At 39.1% G+C, this 24,727-nt stretch overlaps 1 protein-coding gene across 1 annotated transcript in view; it reads left to right on the top strand.

Annotated features, from left to right (window-relative positions):
* Positions 1-24,727, top strand: part of ABCC4 (ATP binding cassette subfamily C member 4 (PEL blood group)) — a 200,201-nt gene that overhangs the window by 112,874 nt on the left and 62,600 nt on the right. The window contains exon 20 of the mRNA XM_077807040.1: positions 5,428-5,507. Within this exon, the coding sequence (XP_077663166.1) occupies positions 5,428-5,507 (80 nt within the window). The remainder of the gene's footprint in view (positions 1-5,427; positions 5,508-24,727) is intronic.

The following is a 24,727-nucleotide window of genomic DNA, read 5'->3' as shown; positions in this document are numbered from 1 at the left end:
CACACTCTGAGGTTTGATGTCCTTTTCATGCAGAAGAAAAGAGTTTCGATTCTTTCACTTCAAGTTTAGCCTAACTATTGTATTGTAAGGGAGGTTTAATGAATCATTGTTTAACTTAGATACTGCCAAGTATTTGACAGTTAAATAGTCTCAAATGTGTACATAGCACTTTGCTGACAGACCCTTATTTAACTGTGATTAATTGGCATTGAATAGTTATTTAATTACTTCAGAATAAATCTAAGAACAGAGTGTGGTTTGATTAAGTTATTTAATGTAGTAACATACATGGAACTGCTGGAGTGAGCACGTTCTCCACTGCAGCTTGCTACTGAAATTACACAAAGCATTTGGAAGTTTCATAATACTAAAAATAGCAGGTTCTTTTGGCAGATTCAAGTACTCTTGCAACACTGACACTTTAAAATATTTCTGAATTGATTTATGGGAAGACTTTTTTTGGTCAGTGGAGGTTATCCATCCATTACTATACAATGTCTATATTTTTAGTAATTTTGGTTCTTTTAAAATGCTATGTGAAGAAGATGTGATTCGTATTTGAATAATTCAAGTTGCATGCAGTAGTTGAGTTTGAAAATGTGGGTTAATTCTAAGGCAGGATTTTTGTGGGGACTTACCTACTACGCGTTCAGTGTCCTGAAAATACCACAGTCCAAATGATCCATAGAACACTCACAGCTTATTTAAGGGACTGGGGAAGCGTAAAGGAGCCCATAGAAATGGTGATAGGCTATAAGGGCCCCAGAGGGCTTAGAGAAAATATTTTCTGTAGGCTAGCTTAACAGGTCCCAGATATCAGGTACAACAATCCTTTGAATCTGGAGAGCAGCCCTGGGCAAATTGAGTGTGTGAATGCTGGCAGAAAATGTGTAATCATGTTCTTGGGAAAGGTTTGAGAATTTTTGCAAGAATGATTAATTTTGCTTTCACATCTAGAATCTCTTCTCTTGCACAGTTAATAGTGCATACCTAAGCAACTAAACCATGTGCTATTTAAAAAGGAAAAGTAGAATTATGTTTCTTCATATCTTGTGAAACAGTCTTCAGTTTGAATTAGAAACTTAGGGTAATGTCTACACTGCAATTAGAAACCCATGGTAGGTTTGTGACAGTTGTCTCAAGCTTGCGGGGCTTGGGCTAAGGGGCTGTTCAACTGCAGCGTAGATGTTCAGGCTCAGGCTGCAGCCTGACATCTGGGACCCTCTCACCTCGCAAGATCTCAGGGCTCAGGCTGGAACTATGGCTCTAGGACCCTGCAAGGTGGGAGGTCCGAGTTCTCAGGCTCCAGCCTGAGCCTCAATGTCTACACTGCAACTGAACAGTTCTTTAGTCCAAGTCCCACAAGCCCAAGTCAGCTGCACAGGCCAGCCATGGGTGTCTAATTGCAGTGTAGACATATCCATACTATGAATATGCAATCTCTACCTATGCCACATCAGAATGGCAAATCCCTGAATGGGGCACTGAAATTTGGATGCAGGCTATTCTCTGTGACTGGTCCCTAATGTTGGAATTTGCTCTGTCTGGTAAGCTGTCGTTGCCGGAGTTTATTACTGTTAAGAGAAGTTATACCTTCTGTGAACTGGGTCCCCTGGGCTTGATTCTGATCTCATATAGTCAATGGAGTAACACTGGGGTAAAATCAGCTTTTGTGAAAGTGGGATTAAGGCCCATTAGTTTGTTTGTTTCTTTCTTCTGTGCTAGAAATTTTTTGTTTTTATTTGTGATGCACCCGGATACAACAGTAATGGGCACTAGAATAACTAATTAGCAATAGGAGAAGGAAACATGAGCCTTTAGGAGGCAAACACTTCCATGAGCTTAATGATCAGTCATGCTTTACCAAAAGGAGTGTGCATAAATACCGAATAGACAATAAACAACTTTGTGCAGTAACTATTGAAGATTCCAAAATATTAAAATCTTGCAATTGTAGATAGACCTGAATTTCCTATTTAGCAATTGGTTGATCCAACTCCAGGATATTTACATTTCTTTTCATAGGGTGGATTGTAGGCGGGCCCATTCCTTTCAAGTTCAGTCATGTTCATACACCAACTGTTTTTCTTACTCATATTTTAGTCCTTGTCATTCTACAGAATTACTATATTTACATTCGAATGTGGATTAGGCAGATTAAAAGATTTTTTCCCATTTTATTGATAATGTCAGATTAATTTCTACTTTCCTACTACCTGCTGTATCAAAAACATTCTCTAAAAACATATAACAGTTTTATAAGGCAATCACCAAAATTACATTTTTGGTATTAGTTAGCAACTTGATTACCCATGAGAACTAAGTAGGAGTTTGATTAGAATGTGGATATGAGGAGGAGATAGTCACGCCAGAGGAATCTTTCTTAAGGTTCACCCAGCTTGGTTTTAGCGTGGGTCTGTATGCATCAAAGAACTTTAGCCAAATGAGATGTTATTGTAAATGAGAATATTCTGGAACTTGTTCTTGGCAGTCATAATGAGTTTTGGTATTATTTTATAAAATGTTTGTGTTGTGTATGTTTTATTTTGTTTTAAAGAGCCAGAACAGAACTTTATTACTGTTGCAACTTAAAACTTTCTCCATCTGTCTATGGGGGCTGTTGTAGAGCTTTGAAACTTTTTGAGGTAGTGCAAAGGGGTAGTCACAAACCTCTATAGTAACACACCTCTAACTTTCACTTGTAAGTTGCAATAAAAACCTGCCAGAAAATGGACAACAAAACTTCAGATAGTGTTGGGATTGAAACTTCAAAGTGATAAACTGCTTTGTGATAGTTTGTGAGCATTTCACTACTAATTTGTCTCAGCCTTCTACCCTTCATGGCCCTGTCTACAAAAAGTACAAAGTTAAACTATTTTCACAGCTGTGTTAGAGTAACTGTAATGCTGCTCCAGGAAGGAATTTGCATGTGCTATCTACTCATTGAATCATGGGACATGGTGAAGGTATTCCAGGTTTCCTGACATTGTTAATAGTGACCTGCACGGTACTACTGGTGTTGAAGCAGCCAGTCTGAAAGAACTTGCTTTGTTGGTGCACGTTCTGTGTATTATGGAATTTTCTCTGAGGAATAACCAAGATAATTCTGCTGCAATCTCTTATCACTATTACAAATAAACCAGATTAAAGGTGAATGCCAAAACAAAATTTAAAACAGAGAAGCTCAGGCTTCTGTGCTGAATGTCCCTGTGCTAAGCAGGCCACGGAGGCAGTCTGAAGAGAAGTTAGCACTAAACTTTTTTAAATGATCTTTTCCTTTGTGAAATCCTCTTGGTACTATTTGGTTCCCTTGAAGATATCCCAGAATGTGATGTTAGAGCTACCAAGAGTCTCACTGCAGCACATGCATTTCATGGGCTGAGTCACCCCTCCTGTGTCAAAACCCCCATGAGGGGATCAAAGGGAAAGAAACCTCCAAGCTGCATCCCTTGATGGAGTTTTCCCTGATCTTTCTGTTCCAACATGAAACAACTGGCAGGGCTCATTTGCAAATCTGGAGGATACCCAAAAACTGCAGGATCTCTGCGCCATCTGCACAGAGGCCCTGTGTCTCAGAGCTATCTCCATGCCCGTAACGTGCCCTTCCTCTCCCACTACAATGGCTCTGCATGGACAGAGACGCCTCCTGGTGACCACCCTTAAAAGGTGATTCCCCGTGATTCAAGGGCACCTGAGAACAGGTTACTGTGCCAGGATCAGTTAATTTTCCTGAGTACTCGTTACAAGGTTGAAAGAGGGATTATGTGTTTCTCACTTCATCCCACTCCCACCCAATGTGGGGTTTCCCAGTCCCTGTCCATCCCACAGCACATCAATCCTGACCCTGTGAACAGTCTTCTGTGAGCTACTAGGTAAGTGGGGATCGTGCTGTAGAAGTAGCTGTCCTTTCCCACTGTGTGGTGAGATCTGCATGGAGATTTTAGGAGTACAGCCTGGACACATAGTGTTTGTGATATCACAGAATAATGCACTTTCAGATATCTTCAGTAAACCTAGACATACCAAGAGGTTATATCAGAGAGAGAGGAGAGACTGTTGAGAAAGCTGGTTTAAAAAAACATTTGTGAACTGAATAATCCTCTCCCACCTGATCCTGGCTAATGAGACAGATGTTCATCACAAAAATCTCAGTTTAACTCTGTTTTTATTTTTTAATCTGTAGTTCATCTTTATGCCAAACTTTTAAACTCAACAGAATTTTCAGCAGAGGACCCGCTCTTGCCCCTCTACCAGAGGAGGATTTGGAAATCACTGATTTTTGTCACTTTTCTTAAAAAAAAATACATTCTTCAATTCCCTCTCCTTATGATCCATGATTCCAAAAGAGAGAAAAACTCTATCTACCTCAATTATTTTAATGAATTTTGTGATGAGATTTAAAGAAAGAAAGAAACTTGAATGTGTCCACATACATAAACCCCTTATGAAAGGTAAGATTCTCATCCCTAGGTTAAATGGTACCTTACTTCCTGAGTAGAAGCATCAGTTCGTGGAGTAAAGTACTAATCTACCTAATGGTGGCAGAATGGTGACATTTATAGTTAAAGCTCTCTTGCTATGACTGAATTTTTTTTCACACAAGTAGACCTTAAGAAAATAGAAGAGAATAAATGCTTCAGTGATAATAGATTAAAAATGTTATTAGTTTTAATAAAGATCAGCATTGTCAAGGTTTTGAATAAATATAAAAAACATGCTGCATCAACATAAAAACATGCCACATCAATACAAACCTAACTAAAATTTGATTCCAGAATAGCTGCAACGTGAATTTAAAGATGCTAAGATTTCTTTACTTTTGTGAAATCTAAGTCGGTTAAAAATCACAGAACTACTAAAAAGGACAATATTAGGCCTTGCAGTAAATGCATACAACTCAGGTAAATGTCAGTGGAACTTGCAAGCAAGGACCAGAGTCAGACAGGTTATGGCCCATATTGATTGATGTATATAAGTATTAAGAATCTAGTCCTATAACTGTTTACTTATGTGGATAATGTCATGCATGTATGTAAGGATTTGCAGGATTGAGGTCTTAGGTTCTATCTAAATGACTAGTTTCAGACTGTTATGAAACATTTGAAATGGTGTTGAACACACACTATCACTATTAAATAAACAATTTATGTCTGTATTAAAGAAGCATTCATTCAAAAATAATATTTTTATTCTTTTTTAGCAAAATGTATTGCACTAGCTGTAAAAAATCTCCTTTTGTGTTCTGTTTTCAGAAGATCTCCTTTTTTGTTTATTTTCAGATGTCAGCCATTTTCTTCTTGCTTTTCTTAAATTGCCTGTAAAACTAAAGCATATTGTATTTTAAAAAATATTATTCTGATTTTTTGTGAATTTTTAAAAATTGTCTTTGAAAAAAACTACAATTTCTTTTGAATCCTGTTTTTATAGGGAGAATCTTAAATCGTTTCTCCAAAGATATTGGCCATCTGGATGATTTGCTTCCACTGACAATTTTAGACTTCATACAGGTAATGTAGTTGCTACTGTTTGAGAATTTTACCTTGTGCTATGAATTTCAAGTCCTCTATACTCAGATGACATACAAAACCCAATCACTTATCTGCCAAAGTTTTAGTTGAATGAATTTAATGAAAGTGCTTGTTTGTGAAAGAAAGGTGTGGTCAAAATTTAATGTGCAAGTGAAAAGCTATCATGAGCAATAAGTGGCAGGTAGGTGTGGCTATACAGCTTGCTATCATGTCAAGATTTCAGTTCATAGTAGCTACATGCTTCATAAATCACTCCGGATTTGCCTCCAAGCACTCTGGCAAGCCTAGTGTGTTATGAAATATATTTACAGTAAAGAAACAATCAATTCACATGGCAAGATAGCACAGATTAACCTAATTATGTGTGTACTTCCACAAAGAAGCAAATGCTTACCACACCATTTTGGATTAAAATAGGTGTGGCTTTTTACAAAGAAAGGATTAGTAATAACAGGGTGAAAATAATAGTCTTAATAGGAACAAGAGAAAGAAGTTACTGCAAATAGAAAAATGTCTATAAGCACAAACAATGTTAGTGACAATAAAAGGATTAAATTTATGATATTCCAGTGATTTTGATTGGCATCCCAATTCATCCTTTTTACCAATACTTCAAAAGCAAAATGTTTACAAAAACAACCGCTGTATGCTAAAATATTCTTAATGCCTGTAGACTTAAAATTCAGAATTGCAGAAATTAGAGATGGAAAAGACTGATTAGACCGTCTGTAGATTCATCATTCTACCTATTCGGAAATGTTTCCTACAGTAATATTACTTAGTGCTTTATCCAGTCTTACGGATGACTCCATGGAGATTTAACCTGTTTTTTTCATATTGAAATTAAATGTACTTTGGGTTTGTAAAAGTTACTTTCATCACATTGATAATACTTAACTCTTGAAGTGTGCTGAAAAATTAATTTAAGACATTTTTAGTTAAAACACATTTTTTAGAAAAGACCTCTTTTCTTGCCTAAGCAAGGCCTTAAAGTTGAAGAGCTTTTTGTCCTGCTTTTCAAAGCTGTTCAGTGCAGTAGACCCCTTTGAGAGGGAGATGGGATGGCTTTTTTTTTTAATCTGCTTGCAGGACCTCCCTTAGAAATTGTAAACACATTTTACCATTATCTGCTGTTTTCCTAACTCTTAATGTTAAGTTTTTGAATTTGCCTAGTTTCCAAAGTATACAAGAGATCTATCCTATGGGCAGAAGGTAAACAATCTGCTAGAGCAGGGGTGGGCAAACTTTTTGGCCCGAGGGCCACGTCACGGTTGCGAAACTGTATGGAGGTCCTGGTAGGGAAGGCTGTGCCTTCCCAAACAGCCTGGCCCCTGCCCCCATCTGCCCCATCCCACTTCCCGCCCCTGACAGCCCCCCTCAGAACTCCCAACCCATCCAACCCTCCCCCGCTCCTTGTCCCTTGAACGCCTCCTCCCAGGACCCCCCATCCCTAACCGCCCCCCACCCCCCAGGACCCTAGCCGCTATCCAACTCCCCCGTTCCCTGTCCTCTGACTGCCCTGACGCCTACCCACACCCCTATCCCCTGACTGTCCCCCGGGACCCCCTGCCCCTTATTCCCCCCCCCCCCCGCTCCCTTACCATGCTGCTTAGAGCAGCAGGAGCTCGCCGCCTGGCCGGAGCCAGCAGGCCAAAGCACCGGCGGCACAGCGAGCTGAGGCTGCAGCGGAGGAGGGACAGCAGGGGAGGGGCCAGGGGCTAGTCTCCCCTGCCAGGAGCTCAGGGGCTGGGCATGATGGTCCTGCGGGCTGGATGTGGCCTGCAGGCCGTAGTTTGCCCATCTCTGTGCTAGAGTGTATGTGTATTGGCCATTTATTTCTATCAGTTATATGGAATCAAAACTTTGTTTTTCTTTAGACTTTTCAACTATCTTTTATTAGGACATCTTGCTTTGTTTCAATTGGTTTAGGCAATGTATTTTTGTCCTGCTATCCTGCTGCGTGCCCAGACTACTCTGCATACTGCCCTTTTGCTAGGTTCCTCTCCTGCGTATAGTATGCTTCTGCTCTCTCCACTGTGTACAGGACTGGGTAAGTCCAGGCTGCGGACAGTGAAATGACATGGCTTTGCTGCTGCTTCTGGTACTTGATTGTCTGCCCCTGTAATCAGCATGAAACTCCTCTCCTCCACAAAGCCTGGTGGCTGCTGCCAAAGCTGGAGAGAGTTGGAAAGAATGTAGGGGACAAAAGGAAAGGGGAGGTGTTGAGAAACTGAGGCAGGGAAAGGGAACAGAGGTAAACAGACAATTGCAGGGGAAATGATGTTCTGCATTGTATTCCTCAATTTAGGGTTAACATGTCCCATGTTGTCACTCATTTGAGAATAGGGATCTCTCTGGGGTCTGTCTCCCATTGTGGAGTGTCTGGAGGTAGAGAGGTACAAATATGTCTTTCCAACTAGTGCAGATAATTTATATTATTACATGCATCTTTCAAATGCCTGCCACTGTAGTTAGTAAGTGCTCAGATATTACAGGCAAATGGGGGTAAAGTCAGTGTATTGTATGTTTACCCAAACAAAACTGATCTGGGATGAAAGAATAAAGCATTTCATTGTAAATGTGAATTTCTTGTTCTTTTGACTGTTATCAAGCCTCTTATCCATATTGTGAAAACTGCAATTTGCAAAAGTTTCCCATCCAAAATCTCATGTGCTTAGCTACTTAGTTCATCTCTTGTAAATAGGGCATTTAAATATTTGAAAGACAGGTGTTCTAAAGTTTGCACTGTAAGTGAAAACACACAAGCTTTGGGAACAGATGTATGGTATAGTTAAGTGGGGGTAAAAGGATTTTTTTTAAATACACAGTTGTATACGTCCAGAATCTTTACAGAAATTATTTAAATGATTTTCGTTGTACATAAATTTCAGTGCTTCCCTGTTCTGTTGGGCATAAGAAAAGAAGCCTTAGTTAGTTAAATCCTATTGTAGGTTTGTTGCATTTAGCTATTAAACTTCTGAGCATGAGAGGAAAAACATTCCCTCTCTTTGTTAAAATGTACCACTGCTTAACGTCGGTGATGCATATTAGTTAATACATCTTGAATTTAACAGCAAAGTTATATTACATTATCTCTAAGGAAGCATAGATTTCTAGAGAGGATAACTGTTATCAATTATGATAAAGATCTTTTGTCACTTATTTTGTTTGCAGGTGTCTTTTATAAGACTTTCTATAATCCCTTCAGGAAGAAATATTTTCTTCTTTTTAAGAACAGTATTAGCGAAGTATAAAAGCTCTGATCCCTACTATTGTTGTTGATTCTTTGAGGGACATTTCCCAAAATTCATTGTTTTAAATGGTTGTCAGGAGGAATCAAGTGAAATTTAATAAACAATGCAGTAACTGATTCATTTTACTTTATGTGTAGAAGCTTTTCTTGTGAAGATTTGCATTGAAGAAGTGGTCCTTGTTGTGAGTTATCGTTACTATATTAGCAAGTGTATATTTCATTTCTGAACAAATAAACTTAACTTGGCTGGGCTCAGATACTACGATGAGGAGTGCTGTAGAAGTACCTATAAATAAATAAAAATTTACTAGTTTCAGGAATTTCATAGTTAAAAAGAATATAGATTTTAAGAGAATACCAAAAATTCCCAGTATTACCATAGACCCCTAATAAAATGTACACACTGCACTACAGTTCTAATGAACATGATTAGTCTAGATAGCTATCCTGGATGAAAAATAATTCCTAAAATGGAAATAATTACATTTATTTTGTCTGTCATTGGATAAACCAGAAAGAAACAGTTTGTTTATTTTTAAAAGAGACTAGAAATGTTCTGGACATGTAATAAAGAGTTGTTAGAGAAAAAAAAATTAAATGGGGGGCATGCAACAAGCACAAAAATGCTTAAATAAAGCCTTACTATATTTGGGTTCCAGAGCTGACCATGTTTTTCAGAACTGTGGATCTGAAAGGGCACCCAAACTCAGCTCCTCATAGTCCAATATGTGAGGATTAAAGAGCAGGAGACTATAAATTCTGCTTCCCTTGTTTTGTGAAAAGATCTGCTCAACTTCAGCATGAAGGTATTAAAAAGAGAAGATTTTGGCCTTACAGAATGAGGAAATCATTTTTTGCCTGCTACTTTGTAAAGATCATGTTCATTTGATAACTGTCTGTTGGAATAATTGCTTCCATCATTTTATAAATAAAAATTAGAATGATCTGTCAGAGCACACATTTAAGGATGTATGCTGCTACACTGATATCAAATGGAGCTGTATGTGCAGACAGAGGGTTATTATCGGATATTAGGTTATTATACTTAGCTGAGTTTCTTTGAATTTTACATTTACGGTCTGATTCAAAACTCATAAAAGTAAATAGGAATCTTTTCATTAACTTCAGTAGGCTCTGTATCAGGCTGCTAGCGTTCAAGGCCTGTATCCAGAAATTGGTGCACTGGTTTGGGCCCTTATGCCTCTGATGGACTCTGTGTGGGCGTAAGTTTCCATGACAGCTCATCTCTTTGTGCCATATTTATTAAATTCATAACTGATCATTTTCATTTACTGCTATGTTTGTTATAGTCCAAACTGATTTTTAGAAAGTTAGTGACTTAAACTAGTGGAAATAACTTGAAAAGCAAAATGAAGGTAACAGTGTTTGGTTGATGTAAGCCCATATACTTTGTTAGTCAGTTACCTTATAACTCTTACCCTCATTCTTCCTTCCCCTTCCTTTCCCGCTGTTGATTACATTCATTTGGGACATCTCGTTTTCAACTAAGTTGTAAGCTCTTTGAGGCAGGAACCATGGATAAAATGTTCAAAAATGCATTGATGACTTAGGTGACTGATTCTCATTGACTTTCAATGGATTTAGACACCTAAAATTACTTAGGGTACATCTACACTGTAAATACAATAAAGGGTTAGTTCTTAACTCAGGTTAGCTAACAGGTTAAAAAAGCAGTACGGACAGGAAAACTCCGCTATTATCTTGAATTTGAAGCTCAAGGTAAAGCCTGTAGCGGAGTCTGGTGTTGCACTCAAATGCTAACTTGATTAAAAGCTGGGTTGCGATGTCTTCACTACTATTTTATTCTGAGTTAGCAAACACCTTTTTTTGCACTGAAAGACCTCTCCTTAGATGCTTCCTAATATTTTATTCTATACCTGCTTATATGTTTGTACTATATCTGGCACAATAGGACTTTCATCCTGAGCGGGGTCTAGAGGTGCTACCAGAATATAAATAATAGTCACAAATATGCTTTGTTTAGTGAACAATAAAACTGATCAGATTTAATTAAATAGATAAATGGGCTTAAGGATGTTCAATGCCCAACTTCTGTTAAAAGTGAATAGGACTTTGGCACTCAGCTCCTTCAGGCTCTTTTGAAAATCCCTTCTAAGCTCACTTAGTATCTTAGCCAAAATTTCCTGACTCTATCTCTAGCACGCAAGGGACGCAAGGTTCCAGCCATGTGGAGCTCATTGACAAACTGTGGCTTATCATTTAAATACACTGTGGTTAAAATATTACAGCTGTATACAACTTAACATAATAAATTTGTATATTGGCTTTTTTAATTGGAGAAAGAATCCAGGGGTGGAATATTATAGTACTCATAGTTTAATAGGAAATGTAAGGTATAACATAACATTTTATATACAATAGCCCATATTTTCAAAAGTGGCCACTGTTTATGATGCCTTGATTTCTGCATGCTCAACTGGAGACACTTTGGGGCTTATTTACAGAGATGCTGAGAGTCCATATCTCATTAAGTTCAAATGGACTTGTGGGTGCTTAGCATCCTTGCAAAAACAGCATTTTAAGTGTCTCAAGTTGGGCTCCCAAAATTAGTAGCCACTTGAAAATGTTGGCCAGTATGATCATCTTCGTAAAGTTCTACGGATTCTTTCATTTCCAATAGCTTCACCATTTCATGCTCTTTTTTTAAATATTCCCTTTCTTCTACAATAGTCACTAGTTGGTATTTAAAGTCAGCATAATATAGATGTCTTAGTTTATTGTCTTTTTGATACAAAATATAAATCCTCTATGATTTCATTATTCATATCTAGATAAATGAATTGCTGGTTTAGTTTCCCTCATATTTAAAGAAGATACTGCTTTTAAATTATCTCCCACTCATTTTGATTTTACCCTGTGCTGGATTTTAAAAAACTCAAGATTGTTTTGTTTCTGGGGAACATTGTGAACATGTGAACTATCAGCAGCTGCTCTTGGTAAAGGGCAGTGATTTATTGAGGAAAACTGAATTGCAAAACCTTTTTCCTCCCAAAATCAACAGCTTGACTGAGCTTAAATAACTGACTTTTCATATCCTTTCATCACATACAAAGACCTAATCTTGAGCCTACTTGAGCCACCAATGTAGGCTTTGGCTAAGACCACCGCTGAATGTGTCATTCCCTTCTCACCACACACAAAACACATTGACTGCAGCTTTATGAAGTGAAAATACTGAAGAAAAGGAAAATGTGAAGAAGGTGTCCACAGTCATTCCTTTTAAAAAATAGCTGCTGCATCTGGATATTAAGAACAAAAAGTGCCTAAGACTGGAATAATAAGCTAGGGTCACTTGCTTTCATAGGTGCAAAAGAGTGGAACTGCCTTTACTTGTTTCAGTATCACTGACCCTTGCATTTTATTGTTTGGCAATGTCAGGGAAAGTGTGTAGAAGGAATTCCAGCATCTTTTAGCTTTACAATGACTTTGTCATTTTGTGATTCTTACAGTTCATTTTTTCCCCCAAAGTTAGTCAGCTTTTGTACGTGTAAGATAATTTTAAGATGTGTGCATTGGATAATTACATAACAGTTCTTTGTCCGCTAAAAGACTATGTAACTTGGTTCAATTTTTATGATATTTTAAAACATTAAAATAATGAGGGTATCAAAAAATACCCAAGGACTGGGATCTTTGTTAAATGTCTCTCTGTTCTGTTTGGTGAAGCAGGTCATGCAAACATGTATCTTTTGTGTGTGTGTTGTTACATTCTGATTTTTTGAGTGGTATTAGTTACAAAGATTCTGTGATTTTGCCATTATAGGAAGTTTAGCTAAAAGAGAACAGTAAATAGCAGCATGGTGACAGTTAATCATGGGGGGACTCTGAACCTTTTTCTGCTTGCATCTACATGTTCCAATTTCTCTTGTCCAGCATCCATGCCACAATGGATCAGTTAGTATTTAACATAGGGCTAATTAAGTCTTATTGGGACAGGGGGACAGGCGAAAATAAGAATGTGATTTTTACCAGGTCTATTAGAAGAAGGCACAGGCATTTAGATAGAAATATGGTGAGGTGGAAATGTTCATTTAAAAAAAAAAAAAGGTGATTCTGTAACTTTTTCTGAAGTTCCTTGATTTTTTTATTTATTTATTTTTGTATTTTCATGGTTGCCATTAACTCAGAATAAAAATATACTATTTACACTGGTGTGAAAAAAAGAAGGGGAGGATTTCTGCCTTGAAGATCAAAAATGCTGTAGGTGTGAGGGTAACATGGTGTGTTGGCTAAATAAAGCAGCCCTTTATTTGCTCTCTCATTCCTCTTTTGAATGCCCCAACTATTAAATCTCAGGAACCAGATGGAGTAATCTTGATGATAACCAGTATTAACCAGTATATATGCTAAAGCCATTGCTGTGTCTTTACACTGTAACTGTCATCCATTTTTCTTTAATGTTTTAAAAAATTATTTCTTGTACTTCAACCAAGTATCTGGGTAGGCTGGTCATCCAGATTTAGGCCAGAGCCATGCAGAGCTCAGAGATGTCTCCAGTTTCCAGTTTTTATTTCTACTCTACAACTATTTTCAGCATTATTAGTGACAGGTAAAGTTTCATTCTCTCTCTCTCTCTCTCTCTCTCTCTATATATATGCATGCAATAAGGTTTATTACTATAGCAAAACAGAAATTTAATATAAAATATCAAATATACAGATAACTATTTCAGTGTTTTCTGCATTTTGTTCTTGTTTCATATCTGTTCTATTTTTGAATAAAATAAATTCTTAATGAGATGCCCCCTAACTTTTATTCATATGTGGAAGAAGACAGTACACAAACATTCCTCTTAATTATTTTGCATTTATCTTTTTCCCTTGATGACTCTGTTTCTCTCTTTCCTGACCTTTTTCTTCATTTTCTTTTCACTTTCTTGTCTTTTTCTTTGTGTACTTCTCAGCTTACAACAACATATTGTACCTAAGTTATTTCTCTGATTTTTCTCAATGAATTGCGGGAAAGCAGTGTTTTGAATATAGTATCTCTCAGTTCCTTGAAAAATAAAACTAGCTTTCATTTAGTGATATGAACTCTTTTCGCTGTAGCTCCTGGTCTAGAGTACTGGAAGTCTCGTGTGATGCAGTCTTTTTGCAAGATTTCTAGTAGTTCATGGTTTTGACTGGTTGCAAGCAGCGGGAATATAGCAAGGACAGCTTTTCTCAAAGTATTTTGGTGCCTCTGGATGAAACCAAAAGGTGGTGAGGTTGCACAAAACTACTTTAAAGTTAAATGAACAACCAAACAAAGGTTCAGTTCTACTTTTGGATAAAAATTTAGGTCAGACCTTACCTTTGGCATTCATATCCCTATTTTCCTTCCCAAGTTACTTTGGAACAGATCTTTAGCTGGTGCAAATCAGCTTAGCTGCATTGAAGTGTACCAGCCTTTACACCAGCTGAGGATTTGGCCACCCAGAGGCCAAGTGAGGAGTTGAGTTCACCCAAAATTCCTAAATGTCTTTCAAAAGATCCTGCTGATCCTAGACTCTTCAAGTCTATTAGAAGTGGGGTTTGGTATATTTTAGTATGGAAAGGCCACAAAGAGGTATTCATAAGGCTAAGCAAATATATTTTCTACAGTTTGTTTGTATTTTTTCTCTATCTTTTTTGTAATACTAAATTTGCTTTTGGCACAGGGCTGAAGCATTTGATTATTTATTTAAATGGCTTGTCAAGCATTTTTATAACCCTCCACATTTGTAGCACAACCTGATTATTAAAAAAAGACATATCAAAGTCATTAATATTTCTAACACTTCACAGCAGCTAGAAATCTTTTAATTCTACTGTCAGTCATAGAATGTAACAATCCTGTTCCAAATGGCGATAAGTACAAATCTTCTAGATTGACTTAAACTATTGATATACTATAGATATGACTTATGTGCTTACAAACAAAGTAGGATTTCACTGTTTGGCAAAAAGACTGTAGATTTTACTTTTGATTTGTGAAAAAAAAACTGAGCATAATTTGAATTACTAAGTTATGTTTACTATTGTGGGTATTGGATCATTATACATATTTATTCTGAAAACAAACATGAGGACAAGAAATTATCTGTAACAAAAAAAATCTCATAGAAATGTGCTTCTAGGGTTACATGTGCATATCATGCAGTACTTCAGAACTTTTATCCTGCTTTTCACAAGATCGGAAATTGATATAGTTGTTGATCAGTGAATCCTCCAGCAGATTAAGGAGTTGCATTGATGAGTCCACAGACAGTACGTCGTCTATGGATTGATTTAAAGAAAGGCAATTTAAATCACTGATTTATATCACCAAGTGGAAATCCTTGATATAAATCATCAGTTCTAATCAAGTTTTTCATTTGTACTTCAGTTATTTTCTAACTACATTCTTACCGGTTGATAGAACCATAAAAACATGTTGACTTACAACTAAATAAAGCCTTTACACTAGAATTGCTACCTCGGAGGGTCCATTATAACTATATACATTTATTTAACATTTAACATTGAATAGTTTATTTTTTCAGATTATTATTAATTGTATCTTTTTATTATGTTAGAATATGGTAAATGATGTGTTGCTTGTTTGCTGGATAATTAAGATTTTTTTTCTCATGATTTGTGTCAAGCTGCATTAGGGTGGGAACTGGAATTTAACTGAACACAAAGCAGCATATACAATTTTTTTAATGCTTTAAATATTTTAGATACATAAATTTCAATTATCAAAATGTTTCACATTTACAACTAAACGATTTCTTAAACAGAGGGGTTAACTGTAGTCAGTAAACTGAACTATTATTTCAGCCCAACATGGTAAATTTTTTAAAATATGTACAAGTGAAAATGACTGGAGCTTAAGGTTCTACTTGCCTAAGGGCAGGTCTACACTTAAAACACGGCAGCGGTGCCACTGTAGTGCTTCAGTGAAGACTCTCTTGAAAATGAGACCGTCTATTCTGTTACTTAGACTGTCCTTCAAACTTTTAAAACTAGGGGATCTTATTCCCTCCCTCCTTGTTTTTATTCATAGACAAGTTTTCCTTCTTTTTCAACTCCTAATTGACTTCTCAGCTTTGAATGTATTAGTCCAAATGAAGAAAATATTCTTTCTGTGCCTGCAGAAGAGGCTAGTATTGTCAAAAGCAGTTGTAGCACTTCAACAGGCTCTGGTTCCAGCTGCTTAGCTAGTGACTTCCACCAGCTCAGTGGTGTGACTTCCTTTAAAAGATCATCAGCAAACATGTACTGCTTGAATGGTTCACCTCCAACCCTGAAAGTCATGATGGTTGGCATGATTAATGGGTGATTATTAGATGCTCATGTCATAGTAGCATCTCCTTCAGCAGTTTAGACATCTACCCTGGTACTTTGGGTTGGGAATATTGCAAGAAAATGAGGTGGAGTAAGTGCTTGATCCATCTGCTTCTTTAATGCCTGCAATTTAACTTTGTTGTTGGGTATTTCTTTCTTCAATGTTTGACATTCTTTCCACATTTTAACAGCATCAACAATAGAGCAGCAGTCTTTGTGCAGGTTGTCCAAGGCTATGGAAATAGGTTTCAGTTAAGTTGGCCATAAAATAATGTCTGACGCTTGGGTCATCTAGTACATTGAAAGAGGAGGGCACTTTTCAGGGACTGAAAAGGGATGTAACATTTCTTGCTTTGGGAAGCATTGCTGTCTTTTGGTATTAATTTAATAGCACTTTTTACTTCCTCAGTACATTTGGATTATTTTCTCTAGTTCTGAAAATAGAAGAAAATTAGAGGGAAAAAAGAACTTTCACTTTCTAGACAATAGCTATTCCTGCATTATTGTGGAAAGCTACTATTCTAAACCATTGTGTTTACTTCCATCCTCTTTTCCCCAACTCTTGTTTTTCAGTGGGCTTTGAAATACAGCACAGTCCTTTATTTGCAAGTCATTTGTGTACTGTTAAATGGATTATTTTAGGTCCTCATTGCTGAGAAAAAAGTGTTAGGCTACCAATAGGTAATACACTGGCTTAGTAACGGTTTCCCTTATGTCTGCTTCCATAACTAACAGCCTATAACTTACTCATAGCTAAAAGACAGGTTTCAGAGTAGCAGCTGTGTTAGTCTGTATCTGCAAAAAGAAAAGGAGGACTTGTGGCACCTTAGAGACTAACAAATTTATTTGAACATAAGCTTTTGTGAGCTACAACTCACTTCATCGGATGCATTCAGTGGAAAATACAGTGAGGAGATTTATATACACAGAGAACATGAAACAGTGGGTGTTACCATACACATTGCAACAAGAGTGATCAAGTAAGGTGAGCTATTGCCAGCAGGAGAGCGGCGGGTGGGGGGTACCTTTTGTAGTGATAATCAAGCCATTTCCATTTCCAGCAGTTGACAAGAATGTCTGAGGAACGGTGGGGGAGCGGGGAGAATAAACATGGGGAAATAGTTTTACTTTGTATAATGACCCATCCACTCCCAGTCTTTATTCAAGCCTAAGTTAGTTGTATCCAGTTTGCAAATTAATTCCAATTCAGCAGTCTCACGTTGGAGTCTGTTTTTGAAGTTTTTTTGTTGAAGAATTGCCACTTTTAGATCTGTAATCGAGTGACCAAAGAGATTTGAAGTGTTCTCCAACTGGTTTATGAATGTTATAATTCTTGACATCTGATTTGTGTCCATTGATTCTTTTACGTAGAGACTGTCCAGTTTGACCAATGTACATGGCAGAGGGGCATTGCTGGCACATGATGGCATATATCACATTGGTGGATGTGCAGGTGAACGAGCCTCTGATAGTGTGACTGAATTGATTAGGTCCTATGATGGTGTCCCCTGAATAGATATGTGGACACAGTTGGCAATGGGCTTTGTTGCAAGGGTAGGTTTCTGGGTTAGTGGTTCTGTTGTGTGGTTGCTGGTGAGTATTTGCTTCAGGTTGGGGGGCTGTCTGAAAGCAAGGACAGGACTGGCCTGTCTCCCAAGATGTGTGAGAGTGAGGGGTCATCCTTCAGGATAGGTTGTAGATCCTTGATGATGCTTTGGAGAGGTTTTAGTTGGGGGCTGAAGGTGGCGTTTTGTTATTTACTTTGTTGGGCCTGTCTTGTAGTAGGTGACTTCTGGGTACTCTTCTGACTCTGTCAATCTGTTTCTTCACTTCAACAGATGGGTATTGTAGTTGTAAGAACGCTTGATAGAGGTCTTGTCGGTGTTTGTCTCTGTCTGAGGGGTTGGAGCAAATGCGGTTGTATCATAGAGCTTGACTGTAGACAATGGCTCTTGTGATGTGTCCTGGATGAAAGCTGGAGGCATGTAGGTAGGCATAGTGGTCAGTAGGTTTCCGGTATAAGGTGGTGTTTATCTGACCATCGCTTATTAGCATCGTAGTGTTCAGGAAGTGGATCTCTTGTGTGGACTGGTTCAGGCAGAGGTTGATGGTGGGATGGAAATTGTTGAAATCCTGGTGGAATTCCTCAAGGGCTTCTTTTCCACGGGTCCAGATGATGAAGATGTCACCAATGTAGTGCGAGTAGGGGCATTAGGGGACAAGAACTGAGGAAGCGTTGTTCTAAGTCAGCCATAAAAATGTTGGCATACTGTGGGGCCATGCGGGTACCCATAGCAGTGCCGCTGATTTGAAGGTATACATTGTCCCCAAATGTGAAATAGTTACGGGTGAGGACAAAATTCAGCCACCAGGTTTGCCGTGACATTATCGGGGATACTGTTCCTGACGGCTTGTAGTCCATCTTTGTGTGGAATGTTGGTGTAGAGGGCTTCCACCTGTAGGTGACCAGGATGGTGTTTTCAGGATGATCACCGATGGATTGTAATTTCCTCAGGAAGTCAGTGGTGTCTCGAAGGTAACTGGGAGTGTTGGTAGCGTAGGGCCTGAGGAGGGAGTCTACATAGCCAGACACTCCTGCTGTCAGGGTGCCAAGCCTAAGATGATGGGGCGCCCAGGATTTCCAGGTTTATGGATCTTGGGTAGCAGATATAAAACTCCAGGTCGGTTTTTCCCCCCCGCTCTCCTGCTTAATAGCTCACCTTAAGTGATCACTCTTGTTTCAGTGTGTATGGTAACACTCATTGTTTCATGTTCTCTATGTATATAAATCTCCCTGCTGTATTTTCCACTGAATGCATCTGATGAAGTGAGCCGTAGCTCACGAAAGCTTATGCTCAAATAAATTTGTTAGTCTCTAAGGTGCCACAAGTACTCCTTTTCTTATAGCTAAAAGAGTTCTTCATAGCTCAAGAGGTAGAGGGTTGGGTTTTTGGTTCCAGTTTTGATATCTGCCAACAACTGTGGAAAGTGCATATATATAGTTTGTCAAAAATACACTCTAAAAGTTTTATATTTTATCTACAGTGTTGTTAAGATAGTTTATTTATTACCCATTCAGATATTATCTGTAATTCTCAAAGGCAAGAATACTGCAATAGATCCCCACTCTGGAGATGGTGTTACCTGTGCATGATTGAAGTTAGAACCTACTAGGGTGACCATATTTCCCTATGCTGAATAAGGGACACCTGGTAAAATTACTCATAGTCAAATAAGTTCAACGGCAATCAGAACTATGCAGTATAACCATTCAAAAAAATACGAACCTGTTAAAAAGTAGTTGGATTCGTTTTATTTACTTTCTTATCTTTAAGACTTTAGGGAGGGGTGACACACAAGGGGAGGGTGGCCCACACGGGGAGGGGTGACACACACACACACACACTCGGGTACAACTCTCTCAAACGGGGGAAAAATTAGTGGGTACAGAGCATCTACCGGCACCATGCTTCCCTCTCTGCTCCCCTCCCCCGCAGCTCTTGCACTCCGGCAGCCCCGTGCTTACCAACTCCTCCTCCACCCTCCCAGTGCTTCTGGAGTGCCGCAAACAGCTGATTTGTGGCTTTCAAGCTCCAGGAGGGAGGTGGAGGACCTGGGGCTGGCCACAGGGACCGTAGGTGGCAACGGGGCCCCTGGGCAGGGGGCCACACTGGGTGCAAAGCCTGGGGGTGCTGCAGCACCCCCCGCACCTTTACTTCCCACACCTATGGAGACCCGCTGGCACTCTGCATTGACCTCCCGTGGTTTGGTAAATTCTCTGGTTCAGAACTGGGTCAGGTCCCGAGGGTGCCGGACTAGAGAGGTTCAACCTATACTGCTTGTACTGCCTCAGGAGAGACTAAGATTCAGAGGTCTTTTCTGTTATTGGAGTTATACAAAAAATTATTTCTAACAAATCCTTCTGATATCTTCTTCTCATAAGATAATAAATCCCTAAGTTACATGCACGAGACCTCAAATGCTTGTGGTGGTGGTAATGATAATGATATTAATTATAGGAGCCCTAGTCATGGATCAGGACTCCATTGTATTAGGTTCTGTACATACACACAGGACAAAAAATTGGTCCCTGCCCCAAAGCAGTAAATATAAGACAAGAGAGGGACACAGACGTGGGTGTACAAGGAAACAGTGAGACAGTATTGATCAGTATGATGGGCAGTGGTCTCAGCATGCCAGTAGCCTAATTAGTAGCCTAACTTTTCCTCCTAATAAGGTATTGTTACATGAGCTAGATCTCAGCAGCGCTCCTCCCACCCACAACAGTATTTGGCAAAATGTTGTGGGTTATCATCACTAAAGCTCAAATTTGGATTTTTTTTTAAAGTTAATTTACCTTGTACTGTATATCAACACTGGCCTCAAAACTGACTCCTGGAGAGTTACCCTACTAACTTATTTTAACTCTGATGAATAGTGGGCTATAACAACTGTTTCCTATTGTTGAATCTGTGTATAATTCACAGCAGGACTTTACCTCTTATCCCTTAGTTATTTTCCTTAATAATCTTTTATGAGGTACTGTAACAGGGTGGCAAAGTGCATAATCTTACCTAGGGATGCAGGGTTCTTTTGTTGATCCATCCTGTTATCAGGAGTTAGAATCTTGCATAAAGCTGATGAGTAAATTCTGTTGATTCATTATGCCACCAAGATATAACAGAAATGTGTGTGTAGGACCCTTACATGTGTGTAGGGGAAATTAATGTTCAGACAGGAAGATCCTGTAAGAAACCCTAAGAACACTTAGGCGTAAGGGGAGAGGTTCCTCTGAGGTTTGTGCTGATTGACTCTATTGGTAACTCAAAAATAACACAGCCATCATGAGGGGGCACCTTTGACTTTATTAAATATGTGTGGACTTTATTAGAAGTAAGATGGGAATGCTTCCTGCTTCATAGGCAACTTAATGGAAAATATTATGAAAATCCAGGTAATTCAGTTTATCCATTAGGTCATCCATATCTGATATTTCATTAATCTTTTCCAAATACCTTTAAAAAGATAAGGATTGATGCTTTCCTGCCCAAGTCTTGCTTTCTCAAGGCCAAAGGGAGTCCCACATTTCCATTGACATCTGGAGATCAAGCAGCAGCAGTAGAATTCAGCTGGAATTTAGTTACACACAAAAATTCATAAACTAGAAGGGATTCCACATCTAGGAGCTAGTATGGACTATGGAGAACAGTTTTCTAACAGTGTACCTTCCAAGAAGTAATAATTAACACTGAGCAGGAATTTGACATAAACCTGGAATTTCAGCTATCTGCATGTCATAAAGGCTTATGTTACCTACCATTGGGTACATATGTACCATTGGGTACATACACTAAACAACCAGTGGGGCCCCTGGATGATCGAGATACAAAAGGAGCACTTAAAGACGATAGTCATCACAGAGAAACTAAATTAATTCTTTGCTTCAGTCTTCACTGCTGAGGATGTTAGGGAGATTCCCAAACCTGAGCTGTCTTTTGTAGGTGACAAATCTGAGGAATTGTCACAGATGGAAGTGTCACTAGAGGAGGTTTGGGAATTAATTGAGAAACTTAACAGTAACAAGTCACTGGGACCAGGTGGCATTCACCCAGGAGTTCTGAAAGAACAAAATGTGAAATTGCAGAACTATTAACTATGGTTTGTAACCTGTCCTTTAAATCAGCTACTGTACCCAATGACTGGAAGATAGCTAATGTAACACCACTATTTAAGAAGGGCTATAGAGGTGATTCTGGCAATTACAGACCAGTAAGTCTAATGTCAATACAGGGCAAATTAGTTGAGACAGTAGTAAAGAATAAAATTGTCAGACACATAGAATATAAATAGTTGTGCAAAAGTCAACATGGTTTCTGTAAATGGAGATTGTGTCTTTCTAATCTATTACAGTTCTTTGAGGGGGGTCAACAAACATGTGGACAAGGGGGATCCAGGGACATAGTGTACTTACATTTCCAGAAAGCCTTTGACAAGGTCCCTGTAAAGGAGCAGACTCACCCCTGCAGTGCCTCCTGCTGGTCATCCTTGGGAATTAGCTCTTTTCCAGCCTGGAGTGCCCTCTGCAGGCCGGTGATCCACACAGCTCTGGTCCCCTGATCCCGGTGCCCCTTTCTCTGGGGTTCTGCCCCTGGCAGTACCCCCACACTCTGCCTCTGGGTCTCCCCTTCCTGTGGAACCCCCAACCCACTATCCCCACCTTGCCTCAGGCTGGACTACTGCCAATCATCACCAACCCCCGCTCCCTGGGGCAGACTTCAGTGTAAAGGCCACTCATCATAGGCAAGGGGGTTCAGACCTGTTGCCTTTCTCTGCCTCCCAGTACTTCTATGGGCCTTGGACCAGGCCTTACAGCCTGGGGAGTTGCCAGCCTGGAGCGCCCCTGCTCAGCCTGCTCCTTCCCCAGCACTGCACCACCCTCAGTGTGTTTGTTTGTTCACTCACTCACTCACTCTGTCAAGAGACTCCTTGGGCCTCTGGCTCACAGCCTTTTTATACAGGTCAGCTGGGGCCTGATTGGGGCGTGGCCCAACTGCGGCTGCTTCCCCAATCAGCAGTCCCCAGCCACAGCCCTCTCCAGGACTGCTTTTAACCCTTTCTATTTTAGGAGTGGGGATAGCCACCCCGCTACAGTCCCTCACCAAAGGCTCTTACATAAATTAAGTTGTCATGGGATAAGAGGAAAGATCCTTTCGTGGATTGAGAACTGGTTAAAAGACAGGGAACAAAGGTTAGGAATAAATAGTAAATTTCCAGAATAGGAAAATAGGAGGGGTAACTAGTGGTGTTCCCCAAGGGTCAATCCTAACACCAATCCTTTTCAATTTATTCATAAATGATCTGGAGAAAGGGGTAAACAGTGAGGTGGCAAAGTTTGCAGATGATACTAAACTGCTCAAGATAGTTAAGACCAAAGCAGACTGTGAAGAGCTTCAAAAAGATCTCAGAAAACTAAGTGATTGGGCAACAAAATGGCAAATGAAATTTAATGTGGATAAATGTAAAGTAATGCACATTGGAAAAAATAACCCAAACTATACATACAATATGATGGGGCTAATTTAGCTACAACTAATCAGGAGAAAGATCTTGGAGTCATTGTGGATAGTTCTCTGAAGACGTCCATACAGTGTGCAGCGGCAGTCAAAAAGTAAATGGGATGTTAGGAATCATCAAAAAAGGGATAGAGAATAAGACAGAGAATATCTTATTGCCCTTATATAAATCCATGGTACGCCCACATCTTGAATACTGCATACAGATGTGAACCCTCATCTCAAAAAAGATATACAGCATTAGAAAAGGTTCAGAAAAGGGCAACTAAAATGATTAGGGATTTGGAACAGGTCCCATATGAGGAGAGATTAAAGAGGCAAGGACTTTTCAGCTTGGAAAAGAGGAGACTAAGGGGGTATATGATAGAGGTCTATAAAATCATGAGTGGTGTGGAGAAAGTGAATAAGGAAAAGTTATTTACTTGTTCCCATAATATAAGAACTAGGGGCCACCAAATGAAATTAATGGGCAGCAGGTTTAAAACAAATAAAAGGAAGTTCTTCACTCAGCACACAGTCAACCTGTGGAACTCCTTGCCTGAGGAGGTTGTGAAGGCTAGGACTATAACAGGGTTTAAAAGAGAACTGGATAAATTTGTGGAGGTTAAGTCCATTAATGGCTATTAACCAGGATGGGTAAGGAATGGTGTCCCTAGCCTCTGTTTGTCAGAGGGTGGAGATGGATGGCAGGAGAGAGATCACTAGATCATTACCTGTTAGGTTCACTCCCTCTGGGGCACCTGGCATTGTCCATTGTCGGTAGACAGGATACTGTGCTGGATGGACCTTTGATCTGACCCAGTATGGCTGTTCTTATGGAAGCACTCGCTGCCCTGAGGATTTCCACACCCTAGACAATTAATCTTCTCACTCTAGTATCTCCAGATTTCTATAGGTCAGCTTCAGGTTTAGCCCAGCTGTTCAGTCTCCTGTTTCTTGTTGGATTCTTAACCTGGTACACTGGTCTCTTTGGAAACCTCTCTTGGCAGTGTTCCATGTTGTTCTTCACTGTAGAAGTTACCTTTCCTTTTATCAGATTAATCACACAGGCATAGAAAGTTCAAACTTTAAAAATACTGTCAGGCAGTCGGATCTTCAGTTTATGCTGGGCAAGGTGGTTCAAAGAACACTTAAGTTTCTGTCAAAGCTCAATTCAACCTTTCACCTGAGCTAGAAAATACATCTATATGGTTCTCTGAATGGCTGCAGAGCAATTAACTGTTACCTATCTTGAACGTGTCCATTTTAACCATTTGTAAATCAGGTACACTGTTAGTTATTTGCAGGATCACAGGAAATGGACCAATGCCATGAAAGCAAGCTTTTCATGTTGGGTCATGTTGATTGTAGCAGCTCCCATTAGACTCTGGCAGAACAAATCATGCAGAAAATAGAGTAAATTCTACAATTAATCTGAAATACTAAAAATATTAAATCTTATAATTATATTGTGAAAATAATTGTGATCTAGCTATTATATGAGAGTTGTTGTTTATCCTTTTAATTGGAGTGTCATCTTTATGTCTGAATATTTAACCTTTT

This window comes from Eretmochelys imbricata, chromosome 1, assembly GCF_965152235.1.
Source record: "Eretmochelys imbricata isolate rEreImb1 chromosome 1, rEreImb1.hap1, whole genome shotgun sequence".
Lineage (NCBI taxonomy): Eukaryota > Metazoa > Chordata > Testudines > Cheloniidae > Eretmochelys > Eretmochelys imbricata.
This window is presented reverse-complemented; position numbering and strand designations above follow the sequence as displayed.